The 20,467-nt window shown below is 40.3% G+C and overlaps 1 protein-coding gene across 1 annotated transcript in view; it reads left to right on the top strand.

Annotated features, from left to right (window-relative positions):
* The window catches only part of TBCK (TBC1 domain containing kinase), a 97,378-nt gene that overhangs the window by 39,173 nt on the left and 37,738 nt on the right, over window positions 1–20,467 (top strand). The window contains exons 11-19 of the mRNA XM_063135648.1: window positions 331–430; window positions 6,737–6,786; window positions 7,880–8,009; window positions 8,337–8,435; window positions 8,975–9,037; window positions 10,624–10,750; window positions 11,422–11,472; window positions 13,125–13,208; window positions 18,942–19,027. Of these exons, the coding sequence (XP_062991718.1) occupies window positions 331–430; window positions 6,737–6,786; window positions 7,880–8,009; window positions 8,337–8,435; window positions 8,975–9,037; window positions 10,624–10,750; window positions 11,422–11,472; window positions 13,125–13,208; window positions 18,942–19,027 (790 nt within the window). The remainder of the gene's footprint in view (window positions 1–330; window positions 431–6,736; window positions 6,787–7,879; window positions 8,010–8,336; window positions 8,436–8,974; window positions 9,038–10,623; window positions 10,751–11,421; window positions 11,473–13,124; window positions 13,209–18,941; window positions 19,028–20,467) is intronic.

Raw genomic sequence — 20,467 nt, 5'->3', positions numbered from 1 at the left:
CAGCTTAAATGCAGAGTAGGGTGCTAATGATTCTGCAAATTTGGAGGGTTACAAGTAGCCGAGGCACAACTGCCTAGGATTGTGGCCTAAAGTAAACACACTATTTCAATTTCTTGTTACCCCAGAATTTCTTGTTGTTAGTCTTCCCAAACCCAATGCCCTCCAGATGTTTGGGATTTTAACGCGCCTCAGCTAACATTGGCCAACAGGATCAAAGGTCGGGAATGCTTTATTCTGTATTGTTCAGCCCATCCAATGCCTATATCAAGTGTTGAATTCTGTACGTTGAGCTTTAAAAACTGTCTTCTGTGTTTTTAATTTAATTTTTAGTTTTGTGTTTGAGGATGGAGAGAGCTTTGGACAAGGGCGAGACAGAAGCTTCCTTTTGGATGACACCACTGTGACGCTTTCGTTATGCCAGCTCAGAAATGTAAGTGGAAAAAAGTGTTTCCTCATGTTGAAGTATTTATAAAGTTTGCCGGCAAAGCTTGCCTTTACAATACGCAAGAGTCCATCCCCACCCTCTCCCATTAGCTTTTAATTTTTATCTAATTAAGAAAATATCATTGGTAATTTTGCTTGAATGCAGTAACTGAAAGATATCTTGTTATAGCTGTTAAAGAGAATAGCTTAGAAGTTTCCTTTATTTGGTCATTCTTATTCTATAAAGCATATATTGGTCTTGTTTGGGAGGTGGGGGACAGAGAGTTGCAGACATAGTAATAAAACTTTGACATTTGTGGTATTTCTAATCAGTACAAGCTGGAAAAACTGGAAACAACTTGAAAGTTGCTTTAAACGAAAGTCGTGTGCTATTTTTTTGTTTGACAGTGTTCTTATTCATCTCCATTAGGAACATGTTGGGAACAATTCGGAAAATCTTTAGTCATTACTAAGTCCCCTAGAAAGCAATGGAAAGCACAACTATCCAACTAAAAATCAGGGTTCTAAATCGAATGGGAAGCTTAAGATGGAAAAGATCCACAGCTGCAGATGTTCAATGTGGGGGGTGACAGGGATGAAGTGGGACAAGGCTAACATGCTCCCCCCCCTTCCCCCTGGTTGCCTGTTCATTGTACTCTGAAGCCGAATGCTTGAATACAACTTTAGCCTTTTTTTTGTGGGGGGGGGGGAGAATGCTTTTTTCGTTGCATTGCAAATTCGGTGCAACTTCTCTTGGGCATTTCACCCCGCCATGCATTTCTTACATTTCTATTCCACCCAATAGTCAAAGCTCTCTGGGCAGTTCACATAAATTAAAAGCCTAATATTCAACACAATAACACCAAGTTGAGATTAAATTATTTTAATAAATTACAAATACCCGTATGTAATTTGAACAACAGCCAAAAAAACAAACCGAATTACAACTACCCATATTTAGTTATTTATTAATAATATTTGTGGATTGCTTCATATAGTGTCTAAGCAATTTACAAATGAACGTATTAAACACCACTGTTTAAAATACACTATTAATGAACCATTACAAAAATAATGTAATTATTGTAATAAATCACAGCTACCCATATGTAATTTGAACAACAGCAAAAAAAAAAGATTACAACTAACCATATTTATTTATTAATAATATTTGTGCACAGCTTCATATGGTACGTCTAAGCAATTTATAAATGAACGTATTAAAATCACTGTTTAAAATACACTATTAATAAACAGTGACAAAACTAAATAAATAAAGGAAAAGGCGAAAAACAGTAAAATGGAATAGCAGTGGGATAATCAGTTACAAGCTAGAGAAAGCCTACCCCTGTGCAGTTTGAACAACAGGGAAAAGACTTGAGGCAGCGTATTTAGTGTATGAATACCCTTGGCAGACATTTTGTCTCAGTGTTTCATTGGTACATAAATACCTGAACAAATAAAAGTCTTACTTTGGTTATGCTGCCGGGTTTCTGAACAATAAAATTGAAATACACTAAATGCAGAGATCTTTCTCTTTTGAGAAAATCTGGTCTGAATCTCACTAATTTCCTTGCCAAACTTTGCAGTATTAACTGAAAGATTTTCCTTAGCAATCGGATCCCTCCAAGCGCCACTGATGGAACAGACTGTAATCAAAAGAGGATCAGTGCTGCATGAAGTAAAAGGCTTGAAACTTCACTGCAAATCCCCCCGAGAAGATAGTCCTGTACCGTCAGAGTAGGCTCTGAATTGTCTAAGATCATTGCCAGAAAGGTGGTATTAGCTTTAATCACGCTGCGCACTCTAGTCTACCGTTAACAGCTCATCTTTGGCGCTGTAGCCGGCAGAGCACTAAAAGAGCCATCTTCACGTCTGTCATGTCTGCGAACATCTTTTTTATAAATATATTATTATTATTCATTCAAAAATACAGTAATCTAAGCATATAAACATCCAATAATGTAAAATAAATAAGGCTTTCACTTGCCTATAATAATGTATTTGTATTTACATCCTCTGTTCAGTGAAAAACTACCATTGGAGGTTGGAGGCCCTGGACTGCAATCAGAGTGATCGCTTTTGACCAGTTTATTCCATCATGAGCTTCTGAGTTGCCACAATACCAAGGTCTACAATCACATGTTGATATATTTAAGGCACCCTCTGCATGTTTAGACGGAAAAAAGTCCTGGGAGTTGGACTCTTTCCTGTTTAAACACGCATGGGTTTGCGCCTTTAGGGGAGGAAGGTAGTGACCATCCACTACTTTAATATTTCTTTTTGCTGTCATAAAGCCCCATATAATCACAGCACCAATGCTGAGGTGCCAGGCAGAGAGAAGACTGTCTAGGGCCCCATCTTCACGGCGGCGCACTGGTGCCGTGAGCCCTCAAATCCCTGTTTGTGCTCCTTCACCTTGTTGCTACGCGAAGGAGGGAACGCGGGGGTTGTAACAGGAGGGGAGAGAGGAGCTGCTCTGCTGCGCCACTGGATGGGCGCCGCTGTAGCTCGGGACGTCCGTCCTCGCCCCCCGCCCCCCTTTACCTTGCTCTCCCAGGAAGACGGGCTGATCTTGGCTCTCCCTGGAGGAGGTGGGGAAGAGGCCTGGCATCCGAAGGAGAGAGCGAGGGGGTTGTGACAGGAGGGGAGGGAGGAGCTGCCTCCCCCCTGTCCTGGTGCGCCAGCGCCCCCTCCATTTATTTATTTTTATGGTTTGGCCATCCCCTCCCACCTGTCTGGGCCCACCACACTTGGTTCCACTTTGTTTTGTTTTGTTTTCTTTAACTGCACTGCTCTGCGGGCCCATGGAGGGACGTAGCTGGCCCAGTGACCATTTGGCTTGCTGAACCATCCCCTCCCCCTGTTGCTGCCAATGGTGACCCAATCAGGGTTCGCCAGTGGCTGGGGACGTGCCTCCCGCGCAAAGCTGGAGGAGTGGGATAGATGTAAGATGCAGGTCTGCCCCTCGCTGGCTTGAAAAAGTCGGGGTAAGTGCCCAAACTTTTTAAAGTGGGGCTTTGGGGAAATGCCTCGGGACGGCTCTGTGATGGCGGCTGCGTCATATAGATGACCTGCCGCCACTGTGGATCCATGCCGGGGCAAACAAGCCCTAGGTTGGATTACCTCACGAAAAGAGGAAGTATCAAATGCCATTCTACCATTGCTGAGGCCACGGGGGAGAACACTGTGCACTGCACAAGAAAAGAAGCACGCATGTGCCCCTGCATTGCCAGGGCAATGCTCACTTCTACTTCTGCAACCCCATTCACATCCCAGGGAAAATGGATGGGGGGGTTTCAGCTATTTCTGAAGTGCTCATTCATTTGTGGGCTGACACTTATTGATGCTCCAGTGGCCTCCCCGTTGCCGACAGCTACTATTTAATGACCAGACATTCATTCTACCATTGTCGAGGCACTGTGGCCCAAGGCTACGCACAGCACAGGAGAAGAGGCATGCTCACATCACTGTATTGCCCAGGGCAATGTTTACTCTGTTCTGCATTGCTTCCTTCCTTCCTCTTTGAATAAAGGCAGGTGTCTTAATATCCTTATTTTCCTAATTATTATCCTAATCCAACCATGGCAGCTGCCACCTCACTTTTCCCCCTTTCCTTTAAAAGTCAATGCTTTTTTTAAAAAAAAAAACACACACACCCAAAGCACATGGTTTGCGAGTATGTTTCCCCCTGAACACGCACGTTTTGTCTAGGCTGCAAGCTGAATGAATGGTGCCTGCTTAAATGGGAGGAAGCCTCACTGAACTCAGTGAGTTTTATGTCCAAATTAACATGTTGAGCTGGCTGGCTGAATTTTTCTGTTTTTCATCTTGGGCAAGTAATTAGAGAATCTATGCAGTGGGGGGGGGGGCAGGTCATCCCATAGCTATCTGCTTCTTTCCCCCCCACACACACACTTGTTTTTAAAGCAAAACACACATTCACAAAATTGAAAGAGGTGCCTCTTGCTCCCTGCTGAATCCCCTTGCCCCATGCTGTTCTCTATTTATTTATTTATTTATTACATTTTTATACTGCCCAATAGCCAAAGCTCTCTGAGTCGTTAACAAAAATTAAAACCACGAAGATCATAATAAAACAACCAACAATTTAAAAACACAAATACAAAATACAATATAAAAAGCACAACCAGGATTAAAACCACACAGCAAAAATTGATATAGGTTAAAATATGGAATTAAAACAGCAAAGTTTAAATTTTAGTTAAATTAAATGTTAAAATACTGAGAAAATAAAAAGGTCTTCAGCTGGCGACGAAAGGAGTACAGTGTAGGCGCCAGGCGGACCTCTCTGGATGCTTGTTCCACAGCCGGGGTGCCACAGCGGAGAAAGCCCTCCTTCTAGTAGCCACCTGCCTCACTTCCTTTGTCAGGGGCTCTCCTGATGCTTCAGGAGAATTTCTTCATGAACATGTCTGTTTCCTTTACTTCAAGAGATTCTTGGCAGTGGGAGCAGATGCCACTGTATAATTGGTATGATAGGAAATTTTTACTGTTTTCTCAAGTAAATACAAATGAAGTGTTCAGATCTACCAAGTCAAACTTAATAACGTTGGTTAAATATTACTTTATTTTATTTATTTATTTATTTATTTAATACATTTACATACGGCTGACTTTATCTAAAAATATCTCTAAGTGATTCACAAAAAAATTAAATACACTAACTTCATGATATTCATTAAAATGCAGTTAAAATACATAATAATTGCTAAAGCATTTAAATAACATGAATAAAGACAAAACTAATACCAGACCGTAATCACAAGCAAACAGATGGAGCAGCACACTCACTCAGGCAAAGTCTGCGGAGAGAAATGGGTCTTTAGTTGGTGCCTAAAGCATGCTACAGTTGGCGCTTCCGAAATACCAAAGGTGCAGTGATGGGGTTGGTGGTGGTGTTTTTCTGAAACAAAAATGCTTCTACATACCTCCAATGCAGAGATTTTCAAAATCCAATGCACTTTCAAGGTTAAATGTGAAGTTAGTGAGAGCCAGTATGATGTAGTGGCTAAAGTGTCTGACTGGGAGTCAGGAGATCCGGGTTCTAGTCCCCACTCAGCCATAGAAACCCACTGGGTGATTTTGGGCCAGTCACAGACCCTCAGCCCAACCTACCTCACAGGGTTGTTGTTGTGAGGATAAAATGGAGAGGAGGAGAATTATATATGCCGCCTTGGGTTCCTTGCAGGAAAAAAGGCAGGGTATAAATGCAATAATAAATAAATAAATTGACTTAGAATTGGTGCAGATCTCACAGCATTTGTTTGTTAAGGGAGTGTAAAGAAAGGTGTGCGGTAGCATCCTCCTTCTTGTGTGCAAATCCCCTCCCCTCCAACCCAGATGTGTTCCTCACCCAGCATTTGAAACACACCAAGTTCCTTGTTTCAAACACTGCATCAGAAATGTACCTGATTAAGAGTTATCCATGAAAACATCTGTACGGACACAACATTTAATTCACAAACACGAGAGGAGGGAACATAAGAAGAGCCTGGTGGATGAAACCAAAGGCATATCCAGGCTAGCATCCTGTTTCCCACATTGTTTGCCTAGATGCCTCTTAAGATCATAAGAAGTGACATGCAGGATCAGACCAAGGTTCCATCTAGTCCAGCACTCTGTTCACACAGTGGCCAACCAGCCATCGGCCAGGGACCAACAAGGCAGGACATGGTGCAACAGCACCCTCCCACCCATGTTCCCCAGCAACTGGAGCACACAGGCTTACTGCCTCGAATACTGCAGATAGCACCCAACCATCAGGGCTAGTAGCCATTGATAGCCTTCTCCTGCAGGAATTTATCCAACCCCCTTTTATCCTCTTGGACAAACAGGACATGAGAGCAATAGGCTTCTTTCGCTGCTATTCCTTAGCAACTGTTGAATAACAGCATCTGTTATTCAGAAGCATGCTGCTTCTGGTCCTGGAAGTAGCATATAGCAATCATAATTAGTAGCCATTGATAGCCTTCAGTACAGAAATGTAATAAATGAACAAACTGTCCAGCATGAGTTTATCTAACTTCCACTTTAAGCCCAGTCTCAAAACCGTACCTTTAACGGTTTTGAAGGAAGCCCTTTGGTTTGGTTTCTTTTGACCTTTCGAAAGGCTAAAGGAGTAAGCATCAGTTCTGAGGGTTCAAACAGGCAAGAGATTCTTTCAGAGCCAAGTTCAAGATAATCATGGAGTAGTAGATGACCATTCTGTCATGTTAGCTATTTCCTTACTAATCACTTTAAATGCAGAACATCTTTTTAATCCTGAATTTTTTTTTATAACCCCTCCCAGAGGCTGAGAGATGTTGGCGGGGAAGCATTTTATCCATTGCTTGAAGATGAGTAAGTATATGGGACAAGCCATTAATTCTTTGGAGAAATTGGTTATCCGTGCTAACTCTCCCTGATTCTCAGTAAATTGCATGGCTCACCTACATGAAGCAAGATATTACATTATAGCAGTTACCAGATCAAGGAGATTTACAGAATGCTTATCGCTTGGATCCAGGCTTTGTCACATTTAGAGCTTCTTCAGACAAGCATTTTAGTGCATGCTTATGACTGGCCACTCATGGTCCTTCGTGGGTTATTTTGACGACACAGTGATCCTCCATTTCCCGGTTTTAGTGATTTTAAAAAAGGCTCAGAAAAGCCAACTCTTCATATATATATGTCGCCATTTCCTGCCATGTGCAAGAGAAGTTCTGCTATAAAACATCCACTAGAGGGTGTTGTCCCATTAAACTTCATTGTAGCTGCACAAGCCACGTGGTTCATGCCCATTGTAATTCATGCCCATGTAATTCATGCCCATTGCAAAAGCAGAAGAGATACAGCTTCAGAGCCAACAGTAAGGGAATATGATCCCCCCCCATCTGAAGGAGCTCTTGTATTCAATGGGAAATTAGTCAAGGATAGCTTCCACCCCATTGATTTCAGTGGGTCTGCTCTAAGTATAACTAAGACTGGATTCAACCGTGCTTCACTTTCCATAGGCCAGTCTTGTGAAGCAGTAAAGGTGATTTTGGTAAAGGTCATTAAACCATTTTTAGTTCTGAGTCAGATAAACTTGATTGGGAAGAGAGAGCAGCTGAGTGGGCAAGTATAATGTTCAGATTTAGTAATGACATTATATTTATGCCAAAACGTTCTTTCTTTCTTAATTAATATATTATATATTTAATCTGTCCAATAGCAAGATACTACTTTACTGATTAATTCTTATGCAACATTTTATTATATTCTGCCTTCTGAATTAAGAGATTCGGGTGAATTGAGCTTCTGTTTAAAAAAAGAATATTGACTTTGCTTTGTCTGTATGACGATGATGATTATCTTAGTTGCTTTAGCATTTTCAGGTTTTCTTTTACAGTTAATTCCATTTATAGCATTTATCATGACTTTTTGCACAACTCTTGCCTCCATTCTGTTTCAGCCAGTCAAATATACCCCATTCAAACAGTAACAATGAGTTATCTGCTGCTGCTAATCTTCCTCTTATTATCCGAGAGCGGGATACAGAGTACCAGCTAAACAGAATCGTCCTGTTTGACAGGCTGCTAAAGGTGTGTAATATTAATAAAGGTAGAATTCCTTGGCATATAACCTCTTGGGTTGTACCTATTAATTTTGCACTTGACAGATTATGCAGTATGATATGATATAGACATGATTCACTCTTCTTTAGACATTAATACCTGGATGATATTATTATTATTATTATTATTATTATTATTATTATTATTATTATTTTAAAATAATAATAATAATATTATTATTACATGTAGATTTATGTTTATATAAATAATATTATGAAATAAAAAAGATCCAAACAACATCAGAATATTAGATTGCATTGAAAGTATTTCTAATACTGTAAATGTTGTCTCCAGGCATATCCATATAAAAAAAACCAAATTTGGAAAGAAGCCAGAGTCGACATTCCTCCGCTAATGAGAGGATTAACGTGGGCAGCCTTGCTTGGAGTAGAGGTAAGAATAGGAGAGAGAATTGCTTCTTGCAAATACCAGGGTGTATTGATGAAACTGATTGCTGGTTTGTCTTATTAAATCCTGTTTTGAACGAGAGAGGAAAACGAAGTTGGGTGTACAGTCGATCAGTATTGGCCAAAAGAGGTAGAACATTGGGAACTGGTTTGAGGGTGGTGGTGGTGGTGGTGGTGGGTGGGTATGCCATTTGTCTGGTGTGCCACTATGTACTTCTAGCCTTAGGGAGGAGAGGAAAAACTCTTCGTGTGGCTGGAACATTACCAGCCCAACCTGTAAGTGGTGTTTAAAGGAAGGGGGAGAGCTTATTGATAAGTAAACTGCAAATTCTTTTCCGGCCCAGATCTTCATGTAAGCAAGAAAAGACTTTGGAGTTCCCAGTGCTTCCTGTTCTTTGTGGTCTCATATCTGACCCCTGGATGAATAGGTTTCACTCGCATCTCTAGTGGCAATTCTTCAGTTTATACTTCGGTAGCGTTTACAGATTCTCAATTAATACTTCTGTGTTGTCTTACGCATTTTAGGGTGCCATTCAAGCAAAATATGATGCTATTGACAAGGACACTCCAATTCCTACAGATAGACAAGTAAGATTCTTTTCATTTTAAGTGAAGTAATCACCTATGAAATTATTAAAACACTTTAAAGTGCTACGTAATAGCACTTCTGGTGCAGAAAACCCCGTACAGTGTTTGTGTTTCAAACCATAATCCTTTGTGAGAAAGCCATGATTAGCACCATTCGAAAAATGTGGAACTGAGATATTGAGAGTAACATAAACAAAGCTGAATCAGGATGTGAACACAACGTTTTTTGGTGAGACCACACCACCTCTACTTGGCTTCACATGGGAACCCATGTCTATATTCCAGTGTGCAGGGAAACAAGGGGAAAGAGTTCAGTTCAAAATTGCTTCCCTCTCTCCCCATCAAGACTTTAGTCTCCCTGAAATTGAGCATTATATGTAGATGGCAAAATAACTCACACACTCTATCCTATATGTAGTACTGCTGGCTCTGTGGTGGTGTGCCCCCTTCTGTTATGAGGTAAATCACTCCTCCTTGGCTTTAACTACTTCAGATGCCCCATCTTCAGGTTAATCTAGTAATCCAGGTTCTTAGCCATGTTACACGTTTCAAGTTCCTAACAGGTGTGGCACTATTTAACCATTTGGGAGTACAGTGCGAGTCCCTTATTTTGAGGAGTAGCTGTATGAATGTCCCCCTTCCAGACCCCTCAAATAAGCAGAATACAGGACTATGTACATATCAAAGTCCAGCTCTCTAGCAAGAATGAGAATCATTTCATTCCCCTATTTTGTGTAGATGTCTTATTTTTGTACTTTTTAGGGGCAAACGTGTTTTGCGCTAATACTTTCCAGTTTCAGGGCTCTGGGTCATGGGGAAGCTCTTGCACGTTTCCCACCCCTAGAATGGTATTACATCAAGATCATTCCATGAGCATGTTGAAAAGAAAAATGGTGGCTGTTCTCTGTTGCACCATGTAAGCAGTGTCAAGTGCAATGCCAATAGCATTAACTGGCACAGCCGTTTTCCCAAGAAAACCCATTGTGCCATCTAATACTATTAGCATTGCACTAGAGGTCACTTACATTAACATAACATAATTTTCATTAGCTAGTACCAGGTAGGAGACTGTCCATGGTAAGCAGGCTCTTCCCTCATGCAACCTTTCAAAACATTCTGTGCCTGAAAAAGCAACTAAATAGCTTCTCCAAATTCACCATCTGCAAGCGTAATGACTAACTTCAGGGAAGGAGGGGTTTCATCCCGACCCTACAACAGATATAATATGCAGAACAAAATGGGTAAGAGAATATGAAATTAAAGGACATTCTCTTGGCATCAAAAACGTCCATTGTTCCTGTATTTATACCTCTTTCTTTGCTGGAGTTTTTGTTTTTTTGTGGGGGAGGAGACAACATTTCTTCATGCTCAGCCATGTCTTTGGAATAATCCCTGTAAAGTCACTGTAGCCCCCTTATGACTTGTTCCTGTCATGAGAGAATTATATTGTAGAGTTCCGATTTGAGCTCCTATCACCCGGTTTGTATGAATTCTACGTACTCAGCAGGACCTAGCTCACTGTTCACTGTTGTGTCTTTCTATGGTGCTTATCTTTATCTCCCCTCCTGCTCTTGGCTGTATTGTAGATTGAAGTTGACATTCCTCGCTGTCATCAGTACGACGAGTTGCTGTCATCACCAGAGGGTCATGCAAAATTCAGGCGGGTACTGAAAGCATGGGTCGTTTCCCATCCTGATCTTGTATATTGGCAAGGTTAGTTCAGCTCTTTACCAGGGCTAGCGATTATTTTTTGAAGTCATAAATTTATTATTCCTTAAGCAATCAGAAAAAAAAATTCCTCGATGTTTTCTTTCTACATCGTAGAGAAACTAAAGAAATGATTTACTTTCAAGTCGATTGATGCAGTGATATCTTCTACACTCTGCTGACTTCTTTTTTTAAAAAAAAATGCATTGTATATACTTTTAATTCTAAATTTGTTCATTCATCTGTTGTTTTCATACTCTGCTTTCATACTCCGAGTTGGTTAAGTTACCATAATGTTACGTTAACAGATAAAGAGAATAATGATTAGCAGCACAATTCAATTCATGTCTACTCAGAAATAAGGTCCATCTAACTCAAGAAGCCTTCTCTGAAGTGTGTGTAAGATTGCAGGTTAAGTTCTGATTTTTAGAAAGCAATATACCAAAAGCTTTAACTGAGATCGTGGGCATTACAGAAGTGGAAAAAACTTGAATTTCTCTAAAGTGCTACGTGAGAAAAATATCTTTTGTAAGTAATATGAGATGAATACCTGTGAGTGTGGTGGATAGGAAGGAATGTGTAAAGTCATCTTCTTTTCATGTTTAATACTGTTTGTTTTAATACCTGAGCTATCTCTTTAACGCCATTGGTGCATTCATTTATTTTCTTCCCTGCAGGTCTTGATTCCCTTTGTGCACCGTTCTTATACTTAAATTTCAACAATGAAGGTAAGCTGTTTGCCCTCCATGAAGAATGTTTTGAATGGATGGAAAGCCTGCATTAAAAGCCTGCTTAGATTTGTGCAACTTCACAGGATTTATGTTTAATAATTATTTAATAATTCAGATGTGCACACAGATCAGAGAAATCAAACATGTTGCTAATAGCTACTTTGCGTTTTGTATTCATTTGATACAAAATTTGTTGTGGAACATAAGTGTGTGTGTAAATCTTTTGTAGACCACCCAATGAGCTTCGTCTGTGGGGCGGTATAGAAATATAATAATAATTCAGATGTGCACACAGATCAGAGAAATCAAACATGTTGCTAATAGCTACTTTGCTTTTTGTATTCATTTGATGCAAAATTTGTTGTGGAACGTAAGCGTGTGTGTAAATCTTTTGTAGACCGCCCAATGAGCTTCGCCTGTGGGGCGGTATAGAAATATAATAATAATTCAGATGTGCACACAGATCAGAGAAATCAAACATGTTGCTAATAGCTACTTTGCTTTTTGTATTCATTTGATGCAAAATTTGTTGTGGAACATAAGCGTGTGTGTAAATCTTTTGTAGACCGCCCAATGAGCTTCGCCTGTGGGGCGGTATAGAAATATAATAATAATTCAGATGTGCACACAGATCAGAGAAATCAAACATGTTGCTAATAGCTACTTTGCTTTTTGTATTCATTTGATGCAAAATTTGTTGTGAAACATAAGCGTGTGTGTAAATCTTTTGTAGACCACCCAATGAGCTTCGCCTGTGGAGTGGTATAGAAATATAATAATAATAATAATAATAATAATAATAATAATAGCAGCCATACAGGATCAATTTATAGCAACAAAAACCTACCAAAAAATACATCATAAAAGATAAGTGTGACAACAGATTTATGTAGGAAATGTTATCAGTTCGAAGAAACAATAGACAATGTAACAAGACGATGTAAAATTCTGGCAGGAATGAACTATATGGACAGACATAATACAACTGCAAAACAATACCCTGCAACTGACCAGATATCAGTTTTAGACCAAAAAAACCCCACTTATCTCATTGACGTAACAATTCTTAATGACAAAAATTTTGTAGAAAAGGAAGACGAAAAGAGAGAAAACCATACACCACTGCCTAACGAAGTTAAAGAACTATGGCAACAGGAAAACGCCACAACACATCAGTCACTGGCATCACATCAAAAAACTATACAGAAAACCTCCAGAAACTGGGCCTACCAAAATACTTCCACACCGACATCCAGAAAGCAGCCATTCTTAAAATGTGCCCAATAGTAAGGAAATTCCTGAATCAGTAAAAGACAGCATGACTTGGCAAAGCCTGTCATGTCTGTCTAGAAAAACCGCCACGAGCGAGAAAAGGGCGATAATAATAATAAAAAGATGATGGTGTGTGTGTGTGTGTAAAAGAAGGTTATTGAGGAAGGTGGTTACCTTAATACAGGCGTCGATTTGTTTTATCGCTTTTAAGTTTCCTGACGTTCTGTCTTTGAACGAATGGTGGTTAATTTTTACATCTATTTTTAAATTTTATAGGAGTCTTTGTGTATGTAACTTATGAAATAAAATATAAGTGTTCTAACAGTAATAATTTGTTGGGTGTAGAACTCAAGTTTCTCTTCCTAATTCTCTTTTAGCCCTGGCCTACGCCTGTATGTCTGCTTTTATTCCTAAATACCTCTATAACTTCTTTCTAAAAGACAATTCCCATGTGATTCAAGGTAAGTTCTCTGTTTAATCATATTCTCATAAGCATTAAAAAGCCTCTATAGAAGTGTTTGTCTTTCTATTTATATAGTTTTAAATTTATAATCTACATTGCAACCCAATGGACACAAATACCAGAAGGCATGCTACTATTACACTGAAAGAGCGGCATAAAAACAGTTCCCCTAAAAGCCGATAATACGGGGAGGGAGGGAGGGAGGGAGGGAAGCTGCAGAATTTGGGCAAATTTAGGTTTGACATCTTGACATTGATTTAAATATTTGATATTGTTGATTGATGACTTCCTATTAGTGATGCTAGTTATAGTTCAGACAACATGTTAGTCAACGCAGTGTGAAAACTCCACTCAGCGGTTCAGTTTTTAGGGGGTACTCCCCACACAACATATTCTAACATATTCCACCGTTGCGTGACAGTGGGCTACCATGGCATAAAGTAAAATCCATTGCGACATTCGATTGATAGTTTCTCTGCCCTCTCTCCTCCCCCAGCCCTCCCGATGGTATCTCATCAGCAATTGCTGCAAAAAAACCCAATCTTGGTGGCTCTCCTAGAGTGGCACTTGCACTCCTAGAGTGGCACTTGCCAGGGAACTCTGTAGCTAGTGGGAAAAGTCAACTTACTGCAACGGAAAACTCCATGGAGCCTGTCACACAACACGCAACACAACCGTTGTGCAGGATCTCTCCTCTGCACAGCATGGGTATTCTGTGTGGAGTGTTTTCCCAAAAAAAACCCTCTGTTGCATGGAGTTTTCCCTCCAGACAACACATTTCTCAACAATGGTGTAAAAACTCCACTGTGAAGTTCTAAAACCACCGTTTAGAAACGCGTTGTCTGAACTTATCCATTATGTGATTTATCTTCATGACTGCAGGTCATGTCACAGAAGTATGATTAAAAGTAGAGGACTATGGTTGTATCCAATGTTAGTCTAAGTTATATTCCATTAATTTAATAGGTCTAATCTAAGTAGGATTAATATTAGATACAACCCTATGTAGGCAGAAAGAGACTTTGAACTTCATCCCTCTTCCTTATGTTTGAAAATCTTGCTTAACTACCATTTGCCAAGACTTTGTACAAATTATTTTTCAAGACCTTTTTGTGGCTCAGACAGTACCTGCTATTCACAGTGGCTTAAATCCTAAATTGCTTATTCCTCCATTCACATAAAGGAAAAGGTGCTTTCCACCAGCTCCCCCTCCATCTGTACCTCCCTGCATCATAGTCTAAAACATCTGGAGGGCACCAGGTTGGGGAAGACTGGTCTACCCTGACTAGCAGTAGATTTTTCAAGGCCTCAGACAGGAATATTTTTCCAGTCTAGGTGCTGGCTTCTTTGAATTGGAAATGGAGCTTGAAACCTAGTGTTATACTGCTGGTTTATGGGCCCTCCAATAGAAATGGCAGATGTAGAACACGGGTGTACAACCTTTTAGGCCCCAAGAGCCAAATGGGATGTTTCCTGGGCTGGTAGAAGCTGTACATTCACATACAACTTGCATAACAAACACACACACACACACACACACACACACACACACACTAAACCATCTGATAAATTACCAGAGCAATTAATACCATACCATATCAGTTTTTGTTGGAAGACCCAAGCTAACATATATTGCAGAGTATTGCTACCTCTTTTGTAAGTACCCCCGTAATAAGTTTGGGAATAGGTAGAAGCCTCTTCAACTCAGTCACTACAAAAAAAGGGAAACTCTCTAGGAATGGGCTCTATGGTTCCTGTCATAGAAATATTATTCACAGAGCATCCCTGAAACGTCCTAGGAAGCCAGCAGGACCCTTCAAGCATTGCTTCCTAAAATACGTTGGGGATGGTCTAGTAACGAGGCTTCTATGGCAGGAATCATAGAGCCTGCTCTTTTTTTAGTGACAGCAGATGCTGCACATATCAGGGGCCACCAGACAATGCTTGGGGGAGGAAGGGGGTTCACCTGCATCCCATGGGCTGCACTTTTTGCACCCCTCTTTTTGCACATCTCTATGGTGTCTTTTGAAAGACCCTTAACAATCATTCTAACAGCTCAGTTCAGAAAAAAGAAACCTGTTCTCCATTCCTGGCACTTACTTAAAAGCTGCTGAAAGTGTCATGCAAATAACAATACTGACAGGGAGTGTTGCCTGCACAGGGTAATGTTTAAAAACCTTCTGTGCATAAACAATCCATGTCACAGTTCTACAAGGAAAATATGGCAGTGACGTTTAATTGAAGGACTCTTCAAAGGAATAAAGTTGATCAGATTGAGTTTTTTTTAATGTACGAGGAAACGATAAAAGATAAAGACTGTTTAGTTTGGAAAAGACATATTTTAAGGCTAGATAATAAAACTATAATTTAATTGTACAGAGTAAACAAGTTAAGAACTTCCTGCTCTACGCTTTTCTATAATGGCTTAGAGATTTTTAAAGGATGAAAGAAACTAACTTTGTAGAAGTATAACTATATTTGTGATGGCTTCTTCCCCCCACCTCAAATGTATTTAGTCTATTAATTGCAGTTGCACCATGTGAAATAAAAATGCAATACTTCTATTTTAATAGGCCACCGTCCTGCTTTTTCAGAATCTCTGTAGGTGGCTGTTCGTCAACCAGGACTCGGAACAAAGGCAGCTAACTTATTCAGGGTCAAACTATTATGCCACTGATCTTGCAAATGTGTGCTCTACCACTGAACTATGCCCCTTCTCTAATGGCTGGTTTATAAAGTCCCACACAGTGGCCTCCAGTACTCTATTCACGGGCTCACAATAGAGCCAGCGTCGCACATGGCGGTCCCGAAGCGCATGAACCACCAGTACCCCTTGGGGCCAAACACATGGTTATTCCTATTTTCATGATTGCAGCAATTCAGAAAAGGGTCACCGTGGTTGCAGGAAATTGTGGACACATTGACCCTGTTCAGATGACATGCTAAGCCACAGTGGTTGAGCGTTTGGAGCTGTTCAGAAGAGACAAACCCTGCTGGTTAAGGCTTTTGGTTAAGCAGCAGGGTTTAAGATGTCTTCTGCGATGCATTCTGCTAAAGCCCGCTCACTCACTAACCACAGTTGGAATGGTCTGCAGCAGGGTTTGCGGCTCTAACCATGGCTTAAAGTGTTGTTTGTGGCAGCATGGCTTGTGGTTAGTACTAACCCCAGAGAACCACGGTTTTGCTAACCACAGAGCCTGAACTGTCATCTGAACAGGCCCAGTATGGTTTAGCATGTCATGTGAACCATTCCTGACCATAGTGGCTACATAACCACGGTTTAAACACGCTCACTAACCATGGCTTAGCGTGTTGTTTGAACAGGTCCATTATGGATAGATCCCACATGGAAAGAGGACTTAATAAATCTGTGTCTTCATACTGTTCTGGCTGGAAGCATTTAGTGGCTGTTCTGGAGGCAATTATACTAGTGGTGCTAGACTTGCAAGATGAGGAGTAAGCATAGCATCTCCAGTTACAGAATGATATCCTATGGAGCCACAGTATAGGTTTTTAAGATCCATGTCTGGGTATGAAATGAAAGACCAATTAGCGGTTTATAGATATAGGAATAATTTGTATCATCTGAACCAATGCTGTTTGGCTGAACTCAACCGATTCGCTATCATGGAAAGATGTGTGCCTTCAAATAGACACTTAATTAACCATGTAATCCCACACACAAATTATATTTTATGAGCCTTGCTATTCAAATAAAGATGACATTTAACGGAGTATAGCATATCCATGTAGAACCACTTTCGGCACGAATCCCTTGTTTAAAAAGAAATGTGCTTTCAGGAAGCTAATTGTAAATTTGTTTTCATCAGCACATAGCTGAGTTTATGTGATTAGTGGTTTTAAATACTTTACCTGTGGTTGGTGCATTTATTAGGAACATAAATATGTTAACACTACATGTGGAGAAAGCTAAAGTAAGGATCATTTCAGGGGCTTTAAGATAATGCAGTACTGAAGGATCACATGGCTTTTCATACTAGGATAAAAGTTCTGTGTGAAGCTCGGGGGCAAAATTAAAAGTAAGAAAAGGGAATTCTATGAAAACCTGCTATTCTTTCTACTTGACCACCTAGGTAGCCAGTGCTAAAGGCTTGCAAGTTGAAAAACTTGTGAATTTTGGCTCAAAAAACAATTTCTATTTGAAAATGGAGGAGTGTTAGGTACAGATTATGTTAAAAACGTAGTATGCAGCTCCCCCTCTAGGCTTTAATTGCTTACAAATAAGCACACAGAGTTCCCACTGCCCTCCCAATTAAAAAACAAAACAGGAGGGGAGAAGTGGGGAATGTTTAAACCTCCCAGGCTCATGTATGGTGGTCCCAAACCTGATCATGCACTTGCTTGTGAATAACTAAAAATTAGAGGGCTAACTGCAAGTTCTCAACTCTGGCCCTGAGAAACCTGTAAAGCCTTATTAGCCTTATTGTCATCAGCCAGCTCTTTATAGCTAATTTGATCGTTACTGGGCCCGTTCAGATGACACTGAGGGCTCTGTGGTTAGCTTTAACCATGCTTTTCTGTGGTTAGCACTAACTACAAAGGGAACTGTTGTATACAACATCATTAACCCTGTCCGGTTCCTGGTTTCCTTAGCCACACACTAACCACAAAGCAGTTAGATGAGCACCTGAGTTCTCTGAATGCTCTGCCCCGACGTATCCCATCAACCCTTGTGCTGAGAGAGCTGGCAGATGCATGATTTAGGCTATTTAGGGCACTCTATACTGCTAGCTCTATGATTTTGGCCCCTTAACCGCAGGTGCACGTCAGATGACACCTTAAGCCAAAGTTAGTACCGCTAACCCTGCAGCAAAACAGGGTTAGTAAAGCCAACCGCAATGTGGTTAGCGGAGTCACCTGGTTAAGGAAAACGCATGTCAGACGACACTATTAACCCTGCTGCTTAACCAAAAATCCTTAACCAGCTTGGTTAATGGTGTCGTCTGAATGGGGCCACTGTAATTTTGACAATATTCCCATGCAGATTGGAAGGGTCTCACCACAACTCACTGAAGCTGAAGAGGTTGACCATCTCTGATTTTAATCATGAATGCTGAGAATCATGATTCAGAAATTTTTGAGCAGGTCTATATGGCCCCCAGCTAATGGGTTGCCCATCTTTTGACTTTAGTAACAAACTCAAAATCTGGTATGTTAGGGAAAAACCCACTGATCTTGTGAGAGGATATAAAATATGTTATCAAGGGTGTTTCATAGTAAGAAGGGAAATAAAAATATTAAGCATAAATATGTTCAGTGATATTACATATTATGGTTGGTATAACTCAAGCAGATGGCTGGGAACTGCTATTAATGCAATTCACAAATACTATCATAAGCCTACAACTGGCAAACCACCATTAAAAGTGAATTATTTTTAAGCATCTACAATAAACTTACTTTCTAATGGCATGTCAAAATATTTTATGTCCTGCACTATTACAGGTGGAGTATACAAAATGTACGTCTCCTGCAATATTTGTGTACTATTTATTGGGAGGGTTTTTTTAAGGAAAGGAATGAAATAAAGAAACATAGCATTTGTGCGATTCCAGATTAGTTGTAGTAAATATTTTGAGCTTATCTCCTCCCCCCACCCTATTTTCTTTGTAATGGAGATTCCACCAACCAAACTTTGTTTCTGATCCCTAAGGCCAAATTCCTAGCGGAAGGTTTTCTAAAATGTCTTTCCCTTTTATCGTTCTTCCAGAATACCTGACGGTGTTCTCCCAGATGATTGCATTCCATGACCCCGAGCTGAGTAACCATCTCAACGAAATTGGCTTCATTCCAGATGTAAGTGGAAATGGTTCTAATACATTTTTAATAAAGGTGGTAGCGGAAGAGGAAGGCAGGGTCGGCTGTAAAGGTTTGTTTTCGCAAATCACACTCCAACGCAAGCAGCCTTCACAACCTGATAGCAGCTGCCAGTACAATCCGTTACGTATTGTACCAAAGTAGCTGTACCACTGATTGTGCTGTCAATTTCAAATGTATGGCATTAATCTCATGAATTTTCCCACATCACTTCTACTCACTTAACGGCTACCTTAAATTAGTCCTGTAACCTCTCTTAGTCAACAAGCCTAGAAGTGTTTACTTAGAAGTAAGTCCCGTTGAGTTTATTTATTTATTTATTTATTTATTACATTTTTATACCGCCCAATAGCCGAAGCTCTCTGGGCGGTTCACAAAAATTAAAATCATCATAAAACAACCAACAAGTTAAAAATACAAATACAAAATACAATATAAAAAGCACAACCAGGATAAAACCACGCAGCAAAATTGATATAAGGTTAAAATACAGAGTTAAAACAGTATAATTTAAATTTAAGTTAAAATTAAGTGTTAAAATACTGAGTGAATAAAAAGGTCTTCAGCTGGCGACGAAAGGAGTACAGTGTAGGCGCCAGGCGGACCTCTCTGGGGAGCTCATTCCACAACCGGGGTGCCACAGCGAGTTCAACGAGGCTTACATCCAAGTAAGTGGGCATACAATGGTGAACTTGGAGGATATCTCTGCTGCAAGTACTTATTTCTGGTTTTTCAACCACTTTAACTTTCATGTATTTCCCCAAGGAATTCTGATGGTGCTGATTGCTCTTTTTTAAACCTCTCTAGCATGTATGTATGCACACATGCACATACACACACTGAACCTGTTCAGAAGCCACCTTAAAATAAAAAAATAAAAAAATAAACTCTTCTGGTTTAAGGTGTCTTGTGCAATGTGTTTTGCTAAACCCTGGTCACTTCTAACCTCACTGGTCACTTCTAACCGTCTGCAGCAGGGTTAGCATCTCTAACCGTGGCTTAAAGTGTTGTGTGAAACAGCACAGCTTGTGGTTAGTGCTAACCCCAGAGAATCACATTTTCACTAACCACAGAGCCTGAAGTGTCATCTGAACAGGCCCACTGTATTGATCTCGAGTCCTGATTCTGTTAGGTCCCAGTCAGATTAGATTCTTTTGATGTCCAAGATGAAACAAAGCTCTCTTGCGCAAAAAGATGACAGTTTATTGATAGAAAATGGATGCAAAAAATGCATGTAACAGGTGCAATCCTTCAAGTGACAGGTGCAATCCTCTGTCACACTGTTTTGTACTCCCCCCCCCAACAGAGTACAAAAGGCTGTTCCTTAGGACCACAAAAAAAACTGCAATCTGACAGCACGTATTGCCCTTTGGAGCAAAACCTAAGCACAAAACCTCCGGACTAGATTCTATGCACTTG

Source organism: Elgaria multicarinata, chromosome 10 (genome assembly GCF_023053635.1).
Source record: "Elgaria multicarinata webbii isolate HBS135686 ecotype San Diego chromosome 10, rElgMul1.1.pri, whole genome shotgun sequence".
Classification (NCBI taxonomy): domain Eukaryota; kingdom Metazoa; phylum Chordata; class Lepidosauria; order Squamata; family Anguidae; genus Elgaria; species Elgaria multicarinata.
The sequence above is the reverse complement of the archived record's forward strand: the minus strand, read 5'-3'. Positions and strand labels throughout refer to the sequence as shown.